The 16,394-nt window shown below is 41.7% G+C and overlaps 1 protein-coding gene across 2 annotated transcripts in view; it reads right to left on the bottom strand.

The window, feature by feature from the left end:
• The window catches only part of Ano2 (anoctamin 2), a 347,394-nt gene that overhangs the window by 142,479 nt on the left and 188,521 nt on the right, over window positions 1–16,394 (bottom strand). For both annotated transcript variants that reach the window (XM_052721782.1, XM_052721784.1), the window contains 2 exons: window positions 14,595–14,606; window positions 14,270–14,377 (listed from right to left, as the gene is read on the bottom strand). In XM_052721782.1, the coding sequence (XP_052577742.1) occupies window positions 14,270–14,377; window positions 14,595–14,606 (120 nt within the window). The remainder of the gene's footprint in view (window positions 1–14,269; window positions 14,378–14,594; window positions 14,607–16,394) is intronic.

The following is a 16,394-nucleotide window of genomic DNA, read 5'->3' as shown; positions in this document are numbered from 1 at the left end:
CACATGCATGCACACATACACACCAGCCTGCCACCCCTCCTTTGCCCTGGGTGCCCTCTCCAACCAACCTCTCCAGAGGCCCTGCCTGATAGCCCCTAACCTTGACCCACTTCAGCCAGCTCAAGTCTCCCTCCATCTTCCCAGCCTGCTGTCTACCTTAAGCTTCTACCCAGGTAGACTGAAAACACATATTAAAAGATATAACCAGAGCCGGGCGGTGGTGGCGCACGCCTTTAATCCCAGCACTCGGGAGGCAGAGCCAGGCGGATCTCTGTGAGTTCAAGGCCAGCCTGGGCTACCAAGTGAGTTCCAGGAGGGGCGCAAAGCTACACAGAGAAACCCTGTCTCGAAAAACCAAAAAAAAAAAGATATAACCATAAGCTCACTCAATAATTTCAAATCTTATTGACAAAAACAACCAAACCCCCAAGCTATATGAAAAATCAAAAAAATAAACCATCAATCCTATAGTAATTATTCCCAAGAAGAACAACTTAAATGAAATTCAAGACACAGAATTTAAAAGAATAATTATGTTCTAAGAGCAAAACAAAAAGGACACAAACACTCAAATGAACCAAGAGTACACAGAAATAAACAAACGCTTCCAAAACACAAACAACTGAATGGAATAAGAAAGACAATTCAAGATACAAAAATAGAATTTAATAAACAAATAGAAATATTGAAAAACCCTAAAGTGAAATGAAGACAGAAATTAAAATTTCAACTAGTCAAATAAAAAGTTCCATGAACAACCTCATTTATAAAATGGATCATGGAATAGACAGAATATCATATTAGAGCTTAAAGATAAGATAGAGAAACTGGATCATTCACACAAAGGAAATGATAATTGAGGGGGAGACACATGAACAGAATATGCAGGATCATTGGGACATTGTGAGAAAATCAATCACACAAATTATAGGCATAGGAAAAGGATTCCTGATCAAAGAAATAGGAAATGTTTTCAATAAAATCATTAAAATAATTCCCTAAATCTTGAGAAAGAGATACACATATATGTATGGACAAGACCCCTAAAAAAATCCACATGCCATATTACAATTAGAACACTAAAGACACAGAATAAAATAAAGAAAGGATAGTGAAAGCTGTATGAGAGAAGAGCCAAGTCTCACGTAAAGACAGGTCCATAGAATAACAGCTGGCTATGTGACAGAAGTTGGTAAAGCCAGAAGGGCCTGAACAAATGTATTCCAATCTCATGGAGATCACAAAATTAGAAACAAAAAAGGAGACTCAACTATAGATACCAATGAAACTAAAAAGCACATAAGTCTGTACCTTAAATACTTATATTCCACTAACCTACTGAAATTAATCAAGATGTAATGAATAATTTAAATATACCTATAACTAACAATGAGACTGAAGCAGCAATAAAAATGCCTCCTAACCAAAAAAAAAAAAAAATCCCAGGACAAGATGGATAGATGCATTACAGAATTCTACGAAGTCTTCAAACAGTACTAGCCAAATTAGTCCTCAGAATAGAAAGGAAGGAAAGCTACTGTTGAGCCAGAGAGATGGCCCACAGATGGCTCAGTGATTTAGGGTACTGGCTGTTCTTCTAGAGCAGTAGTTCTAACCTTCCTAAAACTGCGACCCCCCCCAACCATAACAATATTTCGTTGCTACTTCATAACTGTAATTTTGCTACTATTATGAATTGTAATGTAAGTATCTGTGTTTTCCAATGGTCTTAGACAACCCCTGTGAAAGGGCCATTCAACCCCCAAGGGGTTGCGACCCACAGGTTGAGAATCACTGTTCTAGAGGACCTAGATTAGATTCCCAGCACCCACATGATGGCTTATAAGCATCTGGAACTCCAGTTCCAGAGTATCTGACACCCTCTCCATATATACCAGGTTTGCATGTGGCACACAGCAAAACTCACACACACACATTAAGTAAATAAATGTATTACCCTGATACAAAACTAAACAAAGATAAACAACAACAACAAGAAAATTACAGAGTGATCTCCCTGATGAGTATAAATGCAAAATTTCTCAATGAAATAATTGTAAACAGAATTCAAGATCACAATAAAAAGATCATTTACCATGATCAAGTTAGTTCCATTTTAGGGGTACAAAGATAGTTTGACATTCATCATGGTATCTCCATCCTCATTCTCCCACTCTGCTCCTGATTCAGCTAGGACCTCCCGCTCTCCTAAGCTCTCTTCCCCCCCCCCCCGAACCTTGCCCTCCATTACACCCCCTCACCCTCAGTTTGTTCATGTAGATCTCATCCATTTCTCTGTTGCTGGGTGATCCCTGTGTCTTTCTTAGGGTCCTCTTTACTAGGTAGCCTCCCTGGAATTGTGAGTTGCAGTCTGGTTATCTTTTGCTTTACATCTAGTATCCACTTATGAGTGAGTACATACCATGTTTGTCTTTCTGAGTATGGGTTACCTCAGATGATTTTTTTCTAGTTCCATCCATTTGCCTGCAAACCTCATGATGTCACTGTTTTTCTCTGCTGAGTAGTACTCCATTGTGTATATGTACCACATTTTATTTATCCATTCTTCAGTTGAAGGGCATCTAGGTTGTTTCCAGGTTCTATTACAAATAATGCTGCTATGAACATAGTTGAGCATTTGTCCTTGTGATTGAGCATTCCTTGGAGACCCCAGAGGAACAGGAAGAAGCAGAGTGCTAGAGAGGTCCCCAGAAATCCACAAAGATACCTCCACTGTAGACTACTGGCAATGGTCGAGAGATTGCCTGAGCTGATCTGCTCTAGTGATCGGATGGCCGAATATCCTGGATGTCATAATAGAACTCTCATCCAGTGTCTGATGGAAGTGGATGCAGAGATCCATGGCCGAGCCCTAGGTGGAGCTCTGGGAGTCCAATCAGCAAGAGAAAGAAGGGACTGTATGAGCGAGAGATATGGAGACTGTGCTAGGAAAAAGCACAGGGACAAATAGCCAAACTAGTGGAAACGCATGAACTGTGAACCAATGGCTGAGGAGCCCCCATGGAACTGGATCAGGTCCTCTAGATAAGTGAGACAGTTGATTAGCTTGAACTGTTTGGGAGGCCCCCAGGCAGTGGAGTAGGGACCTGTCTTTGGTGTACTGGCTTTTTTGGAGCCTGGGGCCTATGCTGGGACACTTTGCTCAGCCTTGGTATAGGAAGGAGGAGACTGGACCTGCCTCAGCTGAGTCTACCAGGCTGGGCTGACTCCCCACGGGAGATCTTGCCTTGGAGGAGGGGGGAATGGGGAGTGGATTGGGGGAGAGAAGGGAGGACAGGGGACTCTTTGACTGATATGTGAAATTAAGTTAATTATAAAATAAAAATATTAAATTAAAAAAGGATAGTTTGACATGCATAAATCAATAAACGTAATTCATCATATAAATGGACTCAAAGATAGAAATCACACAATCATCTCAATAACTACAGAAAAGGCTTTTGACAAAATCTAGCATTTTTTCATAATAAAAGTCATGAAGAAGGCTAGGAATGGAGGGAACACATTTCAACATAACAAAAACTATATATTATAAACCTATAGTCAACATCACACTAAATGGAGAAAAGTTCAAACTATTACCACTATGGTGAGACAAGAGTATCCACTCAACTTCTAGTCAATACAGTACTTGAAGTTTTAGCTAGAGGAGTAAACAAAAGAAGGAAATAAAAACTACACAACTAGGAAAAGACTTTCAAGTATCCCTTTTTTGCAGATGATATGACCCTAGACATCACTGATCCTAAAGACTCTACCATAAAAAAAAAATACCTCTTAGAGCTGATAAACATTTTGAGCAAAATACAAAATTAACACATAAAAAGCAGCAGTCTTTCTATATACCAATGACAAATGTGCTAAAAATAATCTCATTCATAACAGTCATAAAAAGTTTAAAACCAGCCGGGCGGTGGTGGCGCACGCCTTTAATCCCAGCACTCGGGAGGCAGAGCCAGGCGGATCTCTGTGAGTTCGAGGCCAGCCTGGGCTACCAAGTGAGTTCCAGGAAAGGCGCAAAGCTACACAGAGAAACCCTGTCTCGAAAAAAACTAAAAAAAAAAAAAAAAAAAAAAGTTTAAAACCGGGTAATAGACCTAACCAAGAAAATGAAAGACATCTACAGCAAGGGTCAAGACACTGAAGAAAGAAACGAGGAAGGAAGGAAGGAGAAGATGGAGAGAGCATATCACAGATCAGAAAAATCAATACTGTGAAAAGAGTCACTGCGTCAAGTCATCTACAAATCCAGTGCCTTCACGAGCAAGACTCCAGAGACATTCTTCATAGACATATGTTTTAAAGGCTTAAAATTTATATGGAAACACAAAGAAACAAAGGTAGACAGAGCAATCTTGGAAACTAAGAAATCCTAGATATAAATATAAAGAAATCCACACAACTCCAGCTTCACTTGCCAAAAAAAAAAAACCTCATTTTCAACAAACGGAGCTGAGAAACCTGGATATCAACATGTAGAAGAATGAAAGTCGATCTCCACCTCTTATCCTTCATAACACTCAACTCCAGATGGAGCAGAGAATAAAATATAGGACCAAGAACCCTGAGAGTGCTAGAGAAGAGAGTAGGGATTGTGCTCATGCATGCAGGCAAAGGTTCGGATTCTGCATAAGACTCTCACTGCACAAGAAACAGGACCAGCAATCAACATATGGGACCTCATGAAACTAAAATGCTTCTCCATAGCAGAGAAAACTGTTAATTGAGTGAAGAGGCTGCCAACAGGATGGGAGAAAATATTTGCCAGCTATACATCTGATAGACAGTAACTAGAATATACAAGGGACTCAAAAAAAAACTAAACTCCAAGAAAACAAATAACCCAATTAAAAAATGGGCTGTGGAACTGAACAGAGAGTTCTCCAAAGAAGAAATACAAATGGTTAGGAAACACTTTAAAAAGCATTCAACATCTGAAGCCATCAGGAAAATGTAAATTAAAACTACTTTTAAAATTCTATCTTGCCCAAATCAGAATAGCCCTCATCCAGAATACAAATGACCACACATGTGGACATGGATGTGGGTAAAGAGGAACCCCTATCCACTGCTGATAGGAGCATACATTGATGTATCAACTTTGGAAATCAGTATGGAAGTTCCTAAAAAGTAAAAAAGTAGAACTAGAACTACCATACAACCCAGCCTTGCTCTTACCATTCCGCCCTCGGCACTGGTTGATAAGACCCTACCGCGAAAACACCCCATACCATGGATGCCAGATACAGAGAAATCAAGCTGAAACTAAGCTGGAAATGACCCTCTGCTGCCCAGCTTGTAGAGTGCCCTAGGGTACTGCTCAGACTGCTGGGGGAGTAAGGCATCAGATTCCTTGTCCAGCCGTGAACTCTCTGAACTACAATACCAGACGAGCTGTGCCCACTGTCTGGTTCAACGGCGGCATAACTGTAGTGGAAGTAACCAATGACTCCAACAATGAGCCCTACTCCACAAGAGGGAACCCAGGTCTACCACTATAAACCTGGTACAGTTCTCCTGACTAGAAGGGTTTGGGGCCACCAGAGAGGGAACCTACCATGGCAATTTATTAATTGACATAGGATCAAATCACCTTCTAAATAGCTATGTTTATACCCACAGAGAAAGGCTGCTCTTAAATTCAGTGAAGTCTCTCTTTGCGGTGAACGGAGGTGAATGTAGAGACCCATGCTGCACAAGATGCTGAGGAAAAAAAGAGAGATGAATGCTCAGCCCTAGTCAAGATATATCCTACCCACGTAAGGCTCACAAGCATTGCGTTAGTGAGGCAGGGAGAATACAAGAGCAGAAGACAGGGAGAAGGATTGCAAATACCGTCTTCTAAGCCTGACACTGTCATGGCAATCATGAACTCAGAAGCTGTGCTCACTGGGCCTGAACCTATTGAGCCTGCCCAATAATCAGCTACGGACGGCAAAGGCTCTCATGGGACTCTACCACTTATGGCTGAACTATGGCAGCTAACAGAAGACTCCAGGAGGAGGGAGGTACAGTACACAGTTGTGTAGCCCCTGGTGAGCCCTTCAGGCTCTAACAGGTAGTTTCAAGCCCTGGGTCACACAGAGGGCCTTAGTAAACTCTGTAGGACACAAAGCAAAGACATGAACACAGTCAAGAGAAGCATAGGGAAGAAGGGGGGCTGAGAGGGGTCGGGGGAATACTGGGGGTAACTAAGATACATTAGAAACACGTACAAAATTGTCTAAGAACAAATTTCTTTGGAACAAATAAAGCTTTACCTATAGCAAAGTGTAAAATTGTGTTGAACTCTGTGCAGAAAGGGTCAGTCCCAAACTTCAGTGAGAGGGACAGACATACTTCCTGAAGGAGCTAGCCAGGAACCGTGGGGACAGCACAGGTGAGTGACTCTCCTCACTCACTGATTTATAACAGCATGTTCCTTTTCCAGATCCTTCTTTCCTTTTGCCATTTCCTACCATAGAAATTCTCAAGAGGTAACGTCAGAATCACCTGTTGCCTTTTCAAAACTAAACCTTCTCACCACTTACGTGGCCCATATCCCATTCCCCTCACTACCTCACACTGAAGCAGAGAATGTCTCTTTGGTGGCTGGTCTCTGTGGCTTGCAGGCTCCCAGCCAGAGACTACATTTCCCAGCTCTCTTCACTAGGTGGAATCTTGTAGCTGGGACACACCAATGAGTGAAAGAGGTGAAAAATTCAATTCCAACTTCAGGTCCTTTATTCCTTCTAGGAAGACACACACATCCTATAATCAAACATGACTGACCATCATTTCTTTCCTTTGTCCCATCTATTTCTCTGCTTTTTTGTGCAGCCATTTCTTTTGGCTAGAAGTTCTCTGTGGAGATGGGCCCAGAAGTGAGAAATGGAAGCCACACTCCATGAGAGACGACAAAGGAGAGTCACGGAATGATAAAGTAGGAGAAAGAAAAGCCAGAGCCCAAATCAGTTAGTTAAAATGAATAGGAACAAGAAACAGTACTATATAAAATTGCCAGGAGGCAGCCTTATGTAACAGTTATATTTTATAAGCTCCATGTCAGCCTGGCAGTGACACTGTGGTCTTGTCCTCCTCAACAACTATGATGAATCTCACAAGAAGGGGATAATTGCCCTAGGGTCACAAGACTTCAGAGCTTATCCTCTGAGCTCCAGGATAGGTTGAGAAACAAAGGTACCGATTCTATCTCAAGCATCCTTCAAGTTAGGCGCCCATCATCCTTCAGTGTATAAGCCCATGTAGATGAAAACCACAGTTCAGACATCCCTCAATACCGAAAAGTATCCATAAGATACTCAGATCTGAAAGATGAAAAAAGCCATTAGGCTTGGGTGCAAACAAAGAAATCTCAAGGAAGATCCAGCCTCAAACTTCATCTTCTCTATGGAAATCTTTGGCGAACTGAGTCTCTTTCTGTGTGCTAATATATCTCTGCCCATGAGAAATCTTCTTAGTTCCCAAGAAGAGACTAAAAAACTTACTCTATTTTTGACCCTACATAGTTATTAAGTATTTTCAGAAGAAGGTTCAAGGGAACTTTGAGTTGTAGAAAATTCTAACAATCTACCAAAATCCTACATGGAAATATGGATGCACACCCACCTTGGTCCACAGAGAGAGGCACAGAAAGGGCCCTCCACCCTGCTCCCCCGCCCCACACTCTGACAATCACTCAGCTTCCGGGTACTGTTGTCCCAGCCTTGTTGAAGGCTGTACACTTCTGCATAATTTATTCCACATGTTTTTTTGTTGGACCTGCCAGAGGCATCTGTCGTAAATGTTTCAATGCCTAAAGTTTTGATGAGCTTTCTTTAGAAATAACTGTCCCCAGGGTGGTTCATAGAATAGTAAATTAACACCCATCTATCCATACACCTCCTCCTGGATCAGATCTCCTTAGTTTCAGTGTTCCCCATAAAATATTCATGGCCTAGAACATCACAGACAGTGCCAGGCAGGACAGGTCCTGCATCCACACTGAGTAAATATTTGAGTGACAATACGTTCTATGGGGTAACTCCTAGGAACTAGTTAAATAGGATGTTGTTTTAAAGTCCTCCCTCCCTACACCCACTCTCTCTCCTCCTTTCTCTCCCCCTCTGCATCACTTACACAAATATTCTTAACAGCTCAATGACTTAGGGATGGTCTGAGTAAGTGACTCTTCGTGTATCCATTCATAATGTCAGTGGTGAGCATTCCTGTGTTTTCCCCAAATGTTTACCTCTCTAGTCTCCAATGAGCTTTCACCTCTTCAGCCAAGCCGGGTGTGCATGGTCTGAGGCTAACAGAGTTTAGAAACAGACCGAAGTACTGACTGGACTTTCATGCCAGGATTCTACGAGATGCTCTCAGATCCACTATCTCTGAGACCCACCCCCTGTTTCCATTCACTGATGCAGGGAACTGAATTCTAATAACCATCCATCCCAGGATGATTTATTGACTGCCCTTGGGTATAAAGAGCCAGTGGGAATTACTGGTGGAAAACTGGAGGGTGGATCCTTGAGAGATTTGAGGTATCTCTCCCCAATGCTCTATCTGCTTTAGACTGTGCCTCCAGAGGGGCTGTTCTCCCTGCAGGGTTCCAGTTCCCATCAGGTGATCATAACTCCAGGTTCTGATGCCATCACTGTCCTTTCTCCATCCAGTGCGGAGTGGCAGCTCCTCCCCACTGTTGCTCATCTCGTCTTGCCTCAGTGTCCCCAGTTTGCCTCAGCATCACTTCCTCTAGCCCCTTTATAATTAGTTCCTTGTGTTATGGTCCTTCCTACTGCTCTATGAAGAATGAGCTTTGCTTTGGGAGCTATATATATATATATAGCTCCCAAATATAATATACATATATTATATATATACATGATATAATAAGATAATTAGTTTATGGAAGAAAAGGATGCATAGGCTAGAATTAGGACTTGAATGAACTTTCAGAGGGTTGACAAGCAAAGCCCAGCTCTGCTTCTCATTCTTGCCATCTATAATTAGCATCTTGATTCGATTTATAACTCTGCCATCTTGTATGAACAGGGGAAAAGATTAGACTGGCAATGGGGGACTTTAGGAAATTGCCCAACTGTCTAGGACAGGGTACTCTAGATAAAGATTTGATCTATTTAGGAAATAAATCCAACCAATTCTCTTATTAACAGTTCCAGACTCCATCATACTCCTAACACAGCATATAGCTGTGCTTATCTTCCTGAGTTCCCTTTACTGTCTGCTGACCCTCTTGCTGACTTTGGGGAAATAGTGACACTCTGCTAGGATTTACAGAGCCGCTCACTACCAGGCAACACACTGTCTCTTACCATGTTTCCATGAAGTACTATAGTACTCCCTGCCTTTCATTCAGGGGAGCAGCAAGCAAGACGTTTTAGAGTGTGTAAAGATCTGATAAAGGAAGACCCAGGAGCTCCAAGTTAAGAGAACACTGTGGTTTTACCACATGTAGACACAATTGAGCAAGTGACTGCCCTTACTGAATCTCGGTTTTCTCATCTCAGAATTGGGGACCAATAGGGTTTGAAACTGAAATGGAATATAAATGGAATATAAATATAAATGGAATATATACTCTATAAATGTTACTTTCATCATTATTATTACCATTTCTTTGATGTCAAGATCCTTAGAAGTCACTAAGAGCATCTATAAGAGTAGCAAATTAGTGCTACAGAAGTTACATAAGGGACAGTCCAATTCCTAAAGATGGGCTGATGACCAACATCATCATGACACTATCAACCAAAAAAATGACCGACTGTCAGAAGGGCAGAGGCTCTAATGCCTATTTTCTCCATGAGACAAAGGGGCAGAAGAGACCCCCATAAAGGGGCTGTACTGCATGGTAAAAGTGCAGTGGTGATTCCAGGTTCTGACTTGGAGTGTGCTAACCTCTAGGCCTCACCATGTTGGCCCTCCTCAACAAGGATACATAGTTACCACCTTATTACAGTGGAGAACTTGTCATTTCAAATGAGTGTCATCATTGATATGGTGTTCATTGTTGGGTAAATTTTATATTTTTTTAATCAATGGATATAGCCAACAGCATACTTAATGATGAAAGATGTTTTTTGTTCTAAGATCAAGCACAAGACAATTCCATTCTCACTACTTTTATCCAACATCATGTAGATCAATGGAAAAACTGTCTGGATGTAAATTCATTTATAGTATATTAATTTTATGAGAATGTCAAAATAATTCAGTAGGCAAATACTCCTTTAGTAGACAACAGAGTATCCACATGCAAGAACTTCATTTGGATTTTCTATATCATCTACAAAAATTAGCTCAAGTGTTCATAAACCTAAGTATATGGGTTAGAGTTATAAAATTCCTCATGACAATGAACTGGGCAATAAATTCTATTTTTAGTATGGAGGGCTTCATGAACTTGTGTATCACCCTTTTACAGGGTCACGGAATCTTCTCTGTACTGTTCCAGTGTTAGTACATATGTTTAGAATCGAGCACTGTGCAATAATTTCTTACACATGACACAAGAGTACAATTGACAAAGGAAAAATAGGTAACTTGTAATTTAAATGGTATCATCAATAAAATAAAAATAAATGTTTATAAATTATGTTATCTGATATAGGGCTAATGTCTCAGATATATACAAAAAAACCCTCTATTTTGAATGAAAAACCAATTAACATAATTCTTAAATAGGTGAAGAATTTCTTTTTTTTTTTTTTGGTTTTTCGAGACAGGGTTTCTCTGTGTAGCTTTGCGCCTTTCCTGGGACTCACTTGGTAGCCCAGGCTGGCCTCGAACTCACAGAGATCCGCCTGGCTCTGCCTCCCGAGTGCTGGGATTAAAGGCGTGCGCCACCACCGCCCGGCAAGAATTTCTTAAAAAGACATAGAAATGACCAATAGCATAGGAGCAGATGTTTGGCATCATTATTCATTAAGGAAATGCAAATTAAAATATCAATGAGATACCACTTCTATTAGTAGGATGAATAAAGTTAAAACACACCTGATAAGTGTTTGATGTGGAAATGGCATAACCACTTATCAGAGGTTAACATATGACCCAGTAATCCTACTGTTAGATACACATGTATATATATATGAAACTATAAACACATAGTTAAATAAAAATCAGACACAAACATCCATAGCACTACTAGTTATAATTGGAAAAAAGGAGATCCCTTGAACATCCATCAACCAATGGACGGATAAATAAAATAAACCAAATTCCAAACATGGTATACTACTTGGCAATACAAATCAGTGAGATACTGATAGAAGCTATGACATTGTCCATTTTCCCAAGTGAGAAGCTAACCACCACATATTAAGTGAACCCATTTGCACAAAACTCCAGAACAGCACATCTCAAGACACTGAAGAAATATTAGCTGTTTTCCACAGCTTGGCAACTGGGTAAGAGGAACATTTTTAAAAGTTTTATTCAAGGTTTGTTTTGTGTCGTGCTGCTTCGCTTTGCAGTGCTGGGGCATGAACTCGGGAACCTGTGCATTTTAGAAAAACATTTCACCACTGAGCCACATCCTCAGCTGGGGACAGGATTTCTTGTTGGAACAATAAAACTGCTTTGAACATTGTGCGGAACAGCTGCATAAATCAATGAAGGTACTGGAAACAACTGAACTGTATGGGTGAGTTTTATACTGTGTATTTTTTTTTTTTTTTTGATATTTTGAGACTAGGTCTCATATAGTTCAGGCTGACCTCAATGTATTAAGTACTGAAGGAAGGTGACCTCCAACTCCTAATCCTCCTGCCTCTGCCTCCCAAGCATGGCATGTGTCACTATGCCCACATCAAACCTGGGTGATTTCTAGAGTATGAGAATTAAATTCAATTTTAAATGTACGTGATATGTTCAAAATTTTAAAAGGGAAAAAAAGTGTTGGGTCTCTGGGGTTAAAAAGAACCAGTGACTGGCTTCCCCACAAACAGCTGTGTGGTCTTAGGGGGTGTCCCATGTCAATCTGAGCCTCAGTGAAGAATAGTGCCTTTATCACTCAATTGGAAGGTATGTGTGGAGAGAAGGTAGAGTTTTGAGGTGACAGTGAAGGGGTGTCCAGGTGAACCACTGGGGTGAAAACAGTGCATGCACCCAAGCCTAGCTAGACTTTGATTCTTAGTTCCAGTCTGCTCCCTAGAACAGGTGCCTTTCATAGCCATCTCATACTCCCTGATGCCCCAAAGCATGTTCTGCAGTGGGTGCTGACCACAACTCTTCCTCCAAGAAAGAGAAGCATCCTTTCCATCAGATATCAATGCAGCAACATGTCCACCATCTCTATCACCCATCAACACTTAGATTTATAGCACAGGAAGAAGCATTTACAATATTCCCAGAACTGAAAGAACAAAAAAAGGATTCTGACAAACACAGGCCATGTTTATCTCACATTGTTCATTGGGAAATTCATTTCCTCCCACTGCCCATTAGATGTTTTGAGCTTTGCATTCTCAACAGGGTAGTGAATGGAGATGCTGAACTGAATGCTACAATATAAACATATGCATCATTCATAATGCATTCAGATGTTTTTTAATTATTCATAGTTCCCGAAAGTTATTTGACCTATCATGCATATATATTCAAGCAATATTTATATTAGAACCACAGTCCCACTGTACAGAATTCCAGCGCATTGGCATTCCCGTCTATGGAATTAAAAATTAAATGAGTCAGGAGTAGAGAGATGGCTCCATGGTTAAGAGCACTTCCTATTCTTCCAGAAGAACCAAATTTGATTTCCAACACCCACACCAGGCAGTTCACAACCACCTGGACCACCAGCTCTGGGAGGAACAGCCATCTCTGGCTTCTGCAGGCACCTGCACTCACATGCATATACACACACATTTGTCTTTGAAAATAATAAAAGATGATTTTAAAAAATTGAATGAGTCCCTATGTGTGAGTTCTGCAAGGTCACCCATGGTATGTTGTTCTAGGGTAGAGGAAGGAAGTTCCGTGGAGTTGCTGAAGCTGATGGTACACAGATTATAGGCTTTGTGACAAAGGTGGCAGTGACCGCCAGCCTTTTCTAAGACCAAATTCACCATTTCTCTGACTAATTGGTGTTCTTGGACTTAGTCTAGAGGAGAAAAAACAAAAAAACCACAGGTCCCCGCCCCCTTCTATTTAAGTCTTATTTTCTCTTGTAAAAAAAAATGCTAGTATTCTGGGCTCAAAAACACCACATTCTTCTGTTTTGGTATTTGCATAAATTTGCATGTTAACATGAATGGTTGCAACTTAAAGAATGCAAAATATAATAAAATTTGAATTCATATCCAGGATGAAGAAAAGACACATTGAAAAACAACAGATTTTCACTCTTGTTGATTTTTTTTTTCAGAAATGAGATTTAGGGAAGACATAAACACACAATCTTGATTTAAAAGCAGGGTTGCACTCAGAGACAGGTACTGCCAAGGAGACACACACACACACACACACACACACACACACACACACACACACCATAAGTATTTACAAATGGCAGCAATTCCTTAAACCCAAAGAACATGGCATTCCTCCTTGTGGCCCACCCAGAAGAATGAAATGTATGGGACATCATGTGAGTAACTCAAGCAAATACAGGCATGCTTTTGCCTCTGTGGGGCCTAAGAACTGTTCCTGCTTTATCCTTCGATTTCTCAAGTGCATTTATTCCGAGGACAGTGTGTCAGGATGGTTAAATGCAGAGATAAAGGTTAGAACTCCTGACATAGCTAAATATATCAGCTGTGTGACTTCTAGCCACTGACACAATCTTTAGATATAACTTTCCTTCATGAGCTCTCCTTTACACAGCATTTTTACCAGCTTTGCGGGTTTATCATGAGAATAAATATGAATAGAGTGAACCTAGGCCAGCGGCTGGTGGGGAACAAGGATCCAGGGGACATTAGCAGCTGTGTAGGGCTTGATATGGTAACAGGTACTTAGGTAATGCTGATCACAGGAGACAGTCTCGAGATGGGTTCTCTCTTCTCCAACATGCCCTCCCATTTTGTCCACACAGTTCCACAGGGACCTCCATGGATCTAGTCACCATGACAGCTTGTTCCCCAGGGACTCCAACTACTGGATGATGGCAACATCAAGTTCTCATTCCATCCTGTCCACAGTCACTCCTTTTCACAGCCAGTGTCCCACCACTAAGGTCCGCAAATAGCACAACAACCAGCACCAACAAAGACCAGAAAGAGCCATGAGCATAGCCTCTCACCTCGTCATCCACAGGCGAATTCGCATCCAGTTTCTGAACTGCCGACTTGCCGCTCTCCTTTAACAGTTTCTCTCGTACTTTGGTTTCATACTCAGGCCGGGAGTGTTCCTACACCAAAGAGTCAGTAAACAGAGTTAGTAAACAGGAGTGACCTGGGCCTGTGGATCAGAACCAGACACCATAAGTACATCAAACTGGGTTTAGGCATGGACACTATCAGACATGATTTGCCACATGACACAGTTACAAGGACTCTATGTCAAGAACACAATGCTGCAGGGAGAAATGAGACACACAACACTTATTGTCACACTGAGAACCAAACCTTGGAACGTTCCTGGGGTGGGTGCCGGTGTTGAGAAAGGAGAGAGAAGATGTTAACCTGGCAGCTGATACAACAAGAAGCTCTATGTTTTGTAGAACAAACTGACAAAGGGAGAGGAATAGCACTGCCCCACCCCCACTCTCCTCATGCCTCAAGCTCACTTACAAGGAGCCCAGACCCTCCTGGAAAGAGTTGTACCCCACAGCTGGGAGTTTGGGGAAGCAACAATACTTCTCTGTTCCATGATTCTGCAGGCTAAAATGGTAGCCAATAAACATCAAAGCCAAGGTGGTCATGGGAGAATCTTAAAACTCATTGCCTGGACCCGTCTACATAGCGTAGGTGAGCAACTCATTGGTTAATACAGCAGTAAATACTCAGGAGACATCATTCGGCTACTCTGCCGGTCCAACCTGGATTATCACTCACCAGGCATGCGAAAGAGCTCCCAAGTCAAGTCATATCACTACAGACACTGGGCCAGTAAGATTCACAGCTCACTTCAAAGGGGACTTAGCAGTGGGCAACAGGCCTCTCTTGACAGGCCTTTCCACAGTGGCTAGCTCCAAGATGAATTCCTAAGGTGTGAGGATTTCATGGTCCCATTTGTTTTCTAAGCACGACTCCTAAGGAGACTTCCAAACAGAACCAGCTTCTAGAGAGATTCTTCCGATTCGTGGAATTTGGTGTCAGACCTCTAAGCACAGATTCAGGTGACCGCGGGTTCTGCACACACTTCTTTGTTATCACCCATATGTCAAAGACACTAGAGGTCAACTTGTGAGACACCTGGCTACTCTGGTTTTCCTGACAAACTGTGGCATTGGAGAAACTACCAATGATTAAGGAGCATAGTATATCATGGTGGGTAATAACATTCAGTGCCTTTGCAGGCTCTCTGCCATCACACAGCCTTCTAAGGCACACCAGACCCACCCCTTCCGGGAGTCTGTCTCTGCAATGTACCCATCAGCCAAATTCTTCTCCAATTTCCTAGAGTTTTATAACTTACACCACACACTCCAGGAACACTGTAGCCATTCACACATTTCATTCTTTCTATCTGGCTGTGCCCATGTCAGAGTCTTGTTCTCTTCCGAAGGACTGGTTGTCTGTTCTGTATTCTTTTGTGTTTCTCACAGTGACAGGGTTTCTCACCATGCAGAATGCACAGAAATCTCTAAATGTAGCTGAAGCTTACTTCAGTTCAGCTTCCACCATTCTCCATTCTCCAGTATAGCATTCCCTAAGGTATACTCCAAGAGAGTTTCAGCTGAAAAAAGACTTCCAGAATAATATCTCCCAAGAAATCATCCTTCTGAGACTTTGGTGACCTTACCGAAAGGTCTAGAAAGTGCTCTGCTAAAGATACTTCTCCAATATTCTTCAGCTCATCCTTTCCCACAGAACAGCTTCTAGCTGTAACAGTCAGGATGTTGCTGAAATAGTTTGGGAAGTGTTGGACTGAAGTTTTCCACCCTGGCCACCAACATCTCTTTGCTTTGCTTCTTCATTATTCCAATGGAAGGTCATGATTAAAAGCTGCCACAACATCATCTATCAACTGCCAAAATGTGTATTCTAAACCTTGTCAAGACCCAGGAGCTTTTCTCCTCATGTTTCCTATAAAGAGATTAAAGGAGACTCCTGGGCTCTCCCTTGATGACCAGCAGGGTGATGCCAACCCATCTCTAGACTCACAACGGTTGGAGCTGTGGCCCACCTCACCCAAGCTCAAACCTCCTTTGTCCATTTAGAAGAAGCCCAGTCTTTTGACACACAGAGCCCAGTTGTCCTTTA

The sequence above is a fragment of the Peromyscus californicus genome, unplaced genomic scaffold (genome assembly GCF_007827085.1).
Source record: "Peromyscus californicus insignis strain IS unplaced genomic scaffold, ASM782708v3 Scaffold_6__1_contigs__length_162567912, whole genome shotgun sequence".
Taxonomy (NCBI): domain Eukaryota; kingdom Metazoa; phylum Chordata; class Mammalia; order Rodentia; family Cricetidae; genus Peromyscus; species Peromyscus californicus.
Note: the sequence above shows the minus strand (reverse complement) of the source record. Positions and strands in the feature narration are given on the sequence as shown.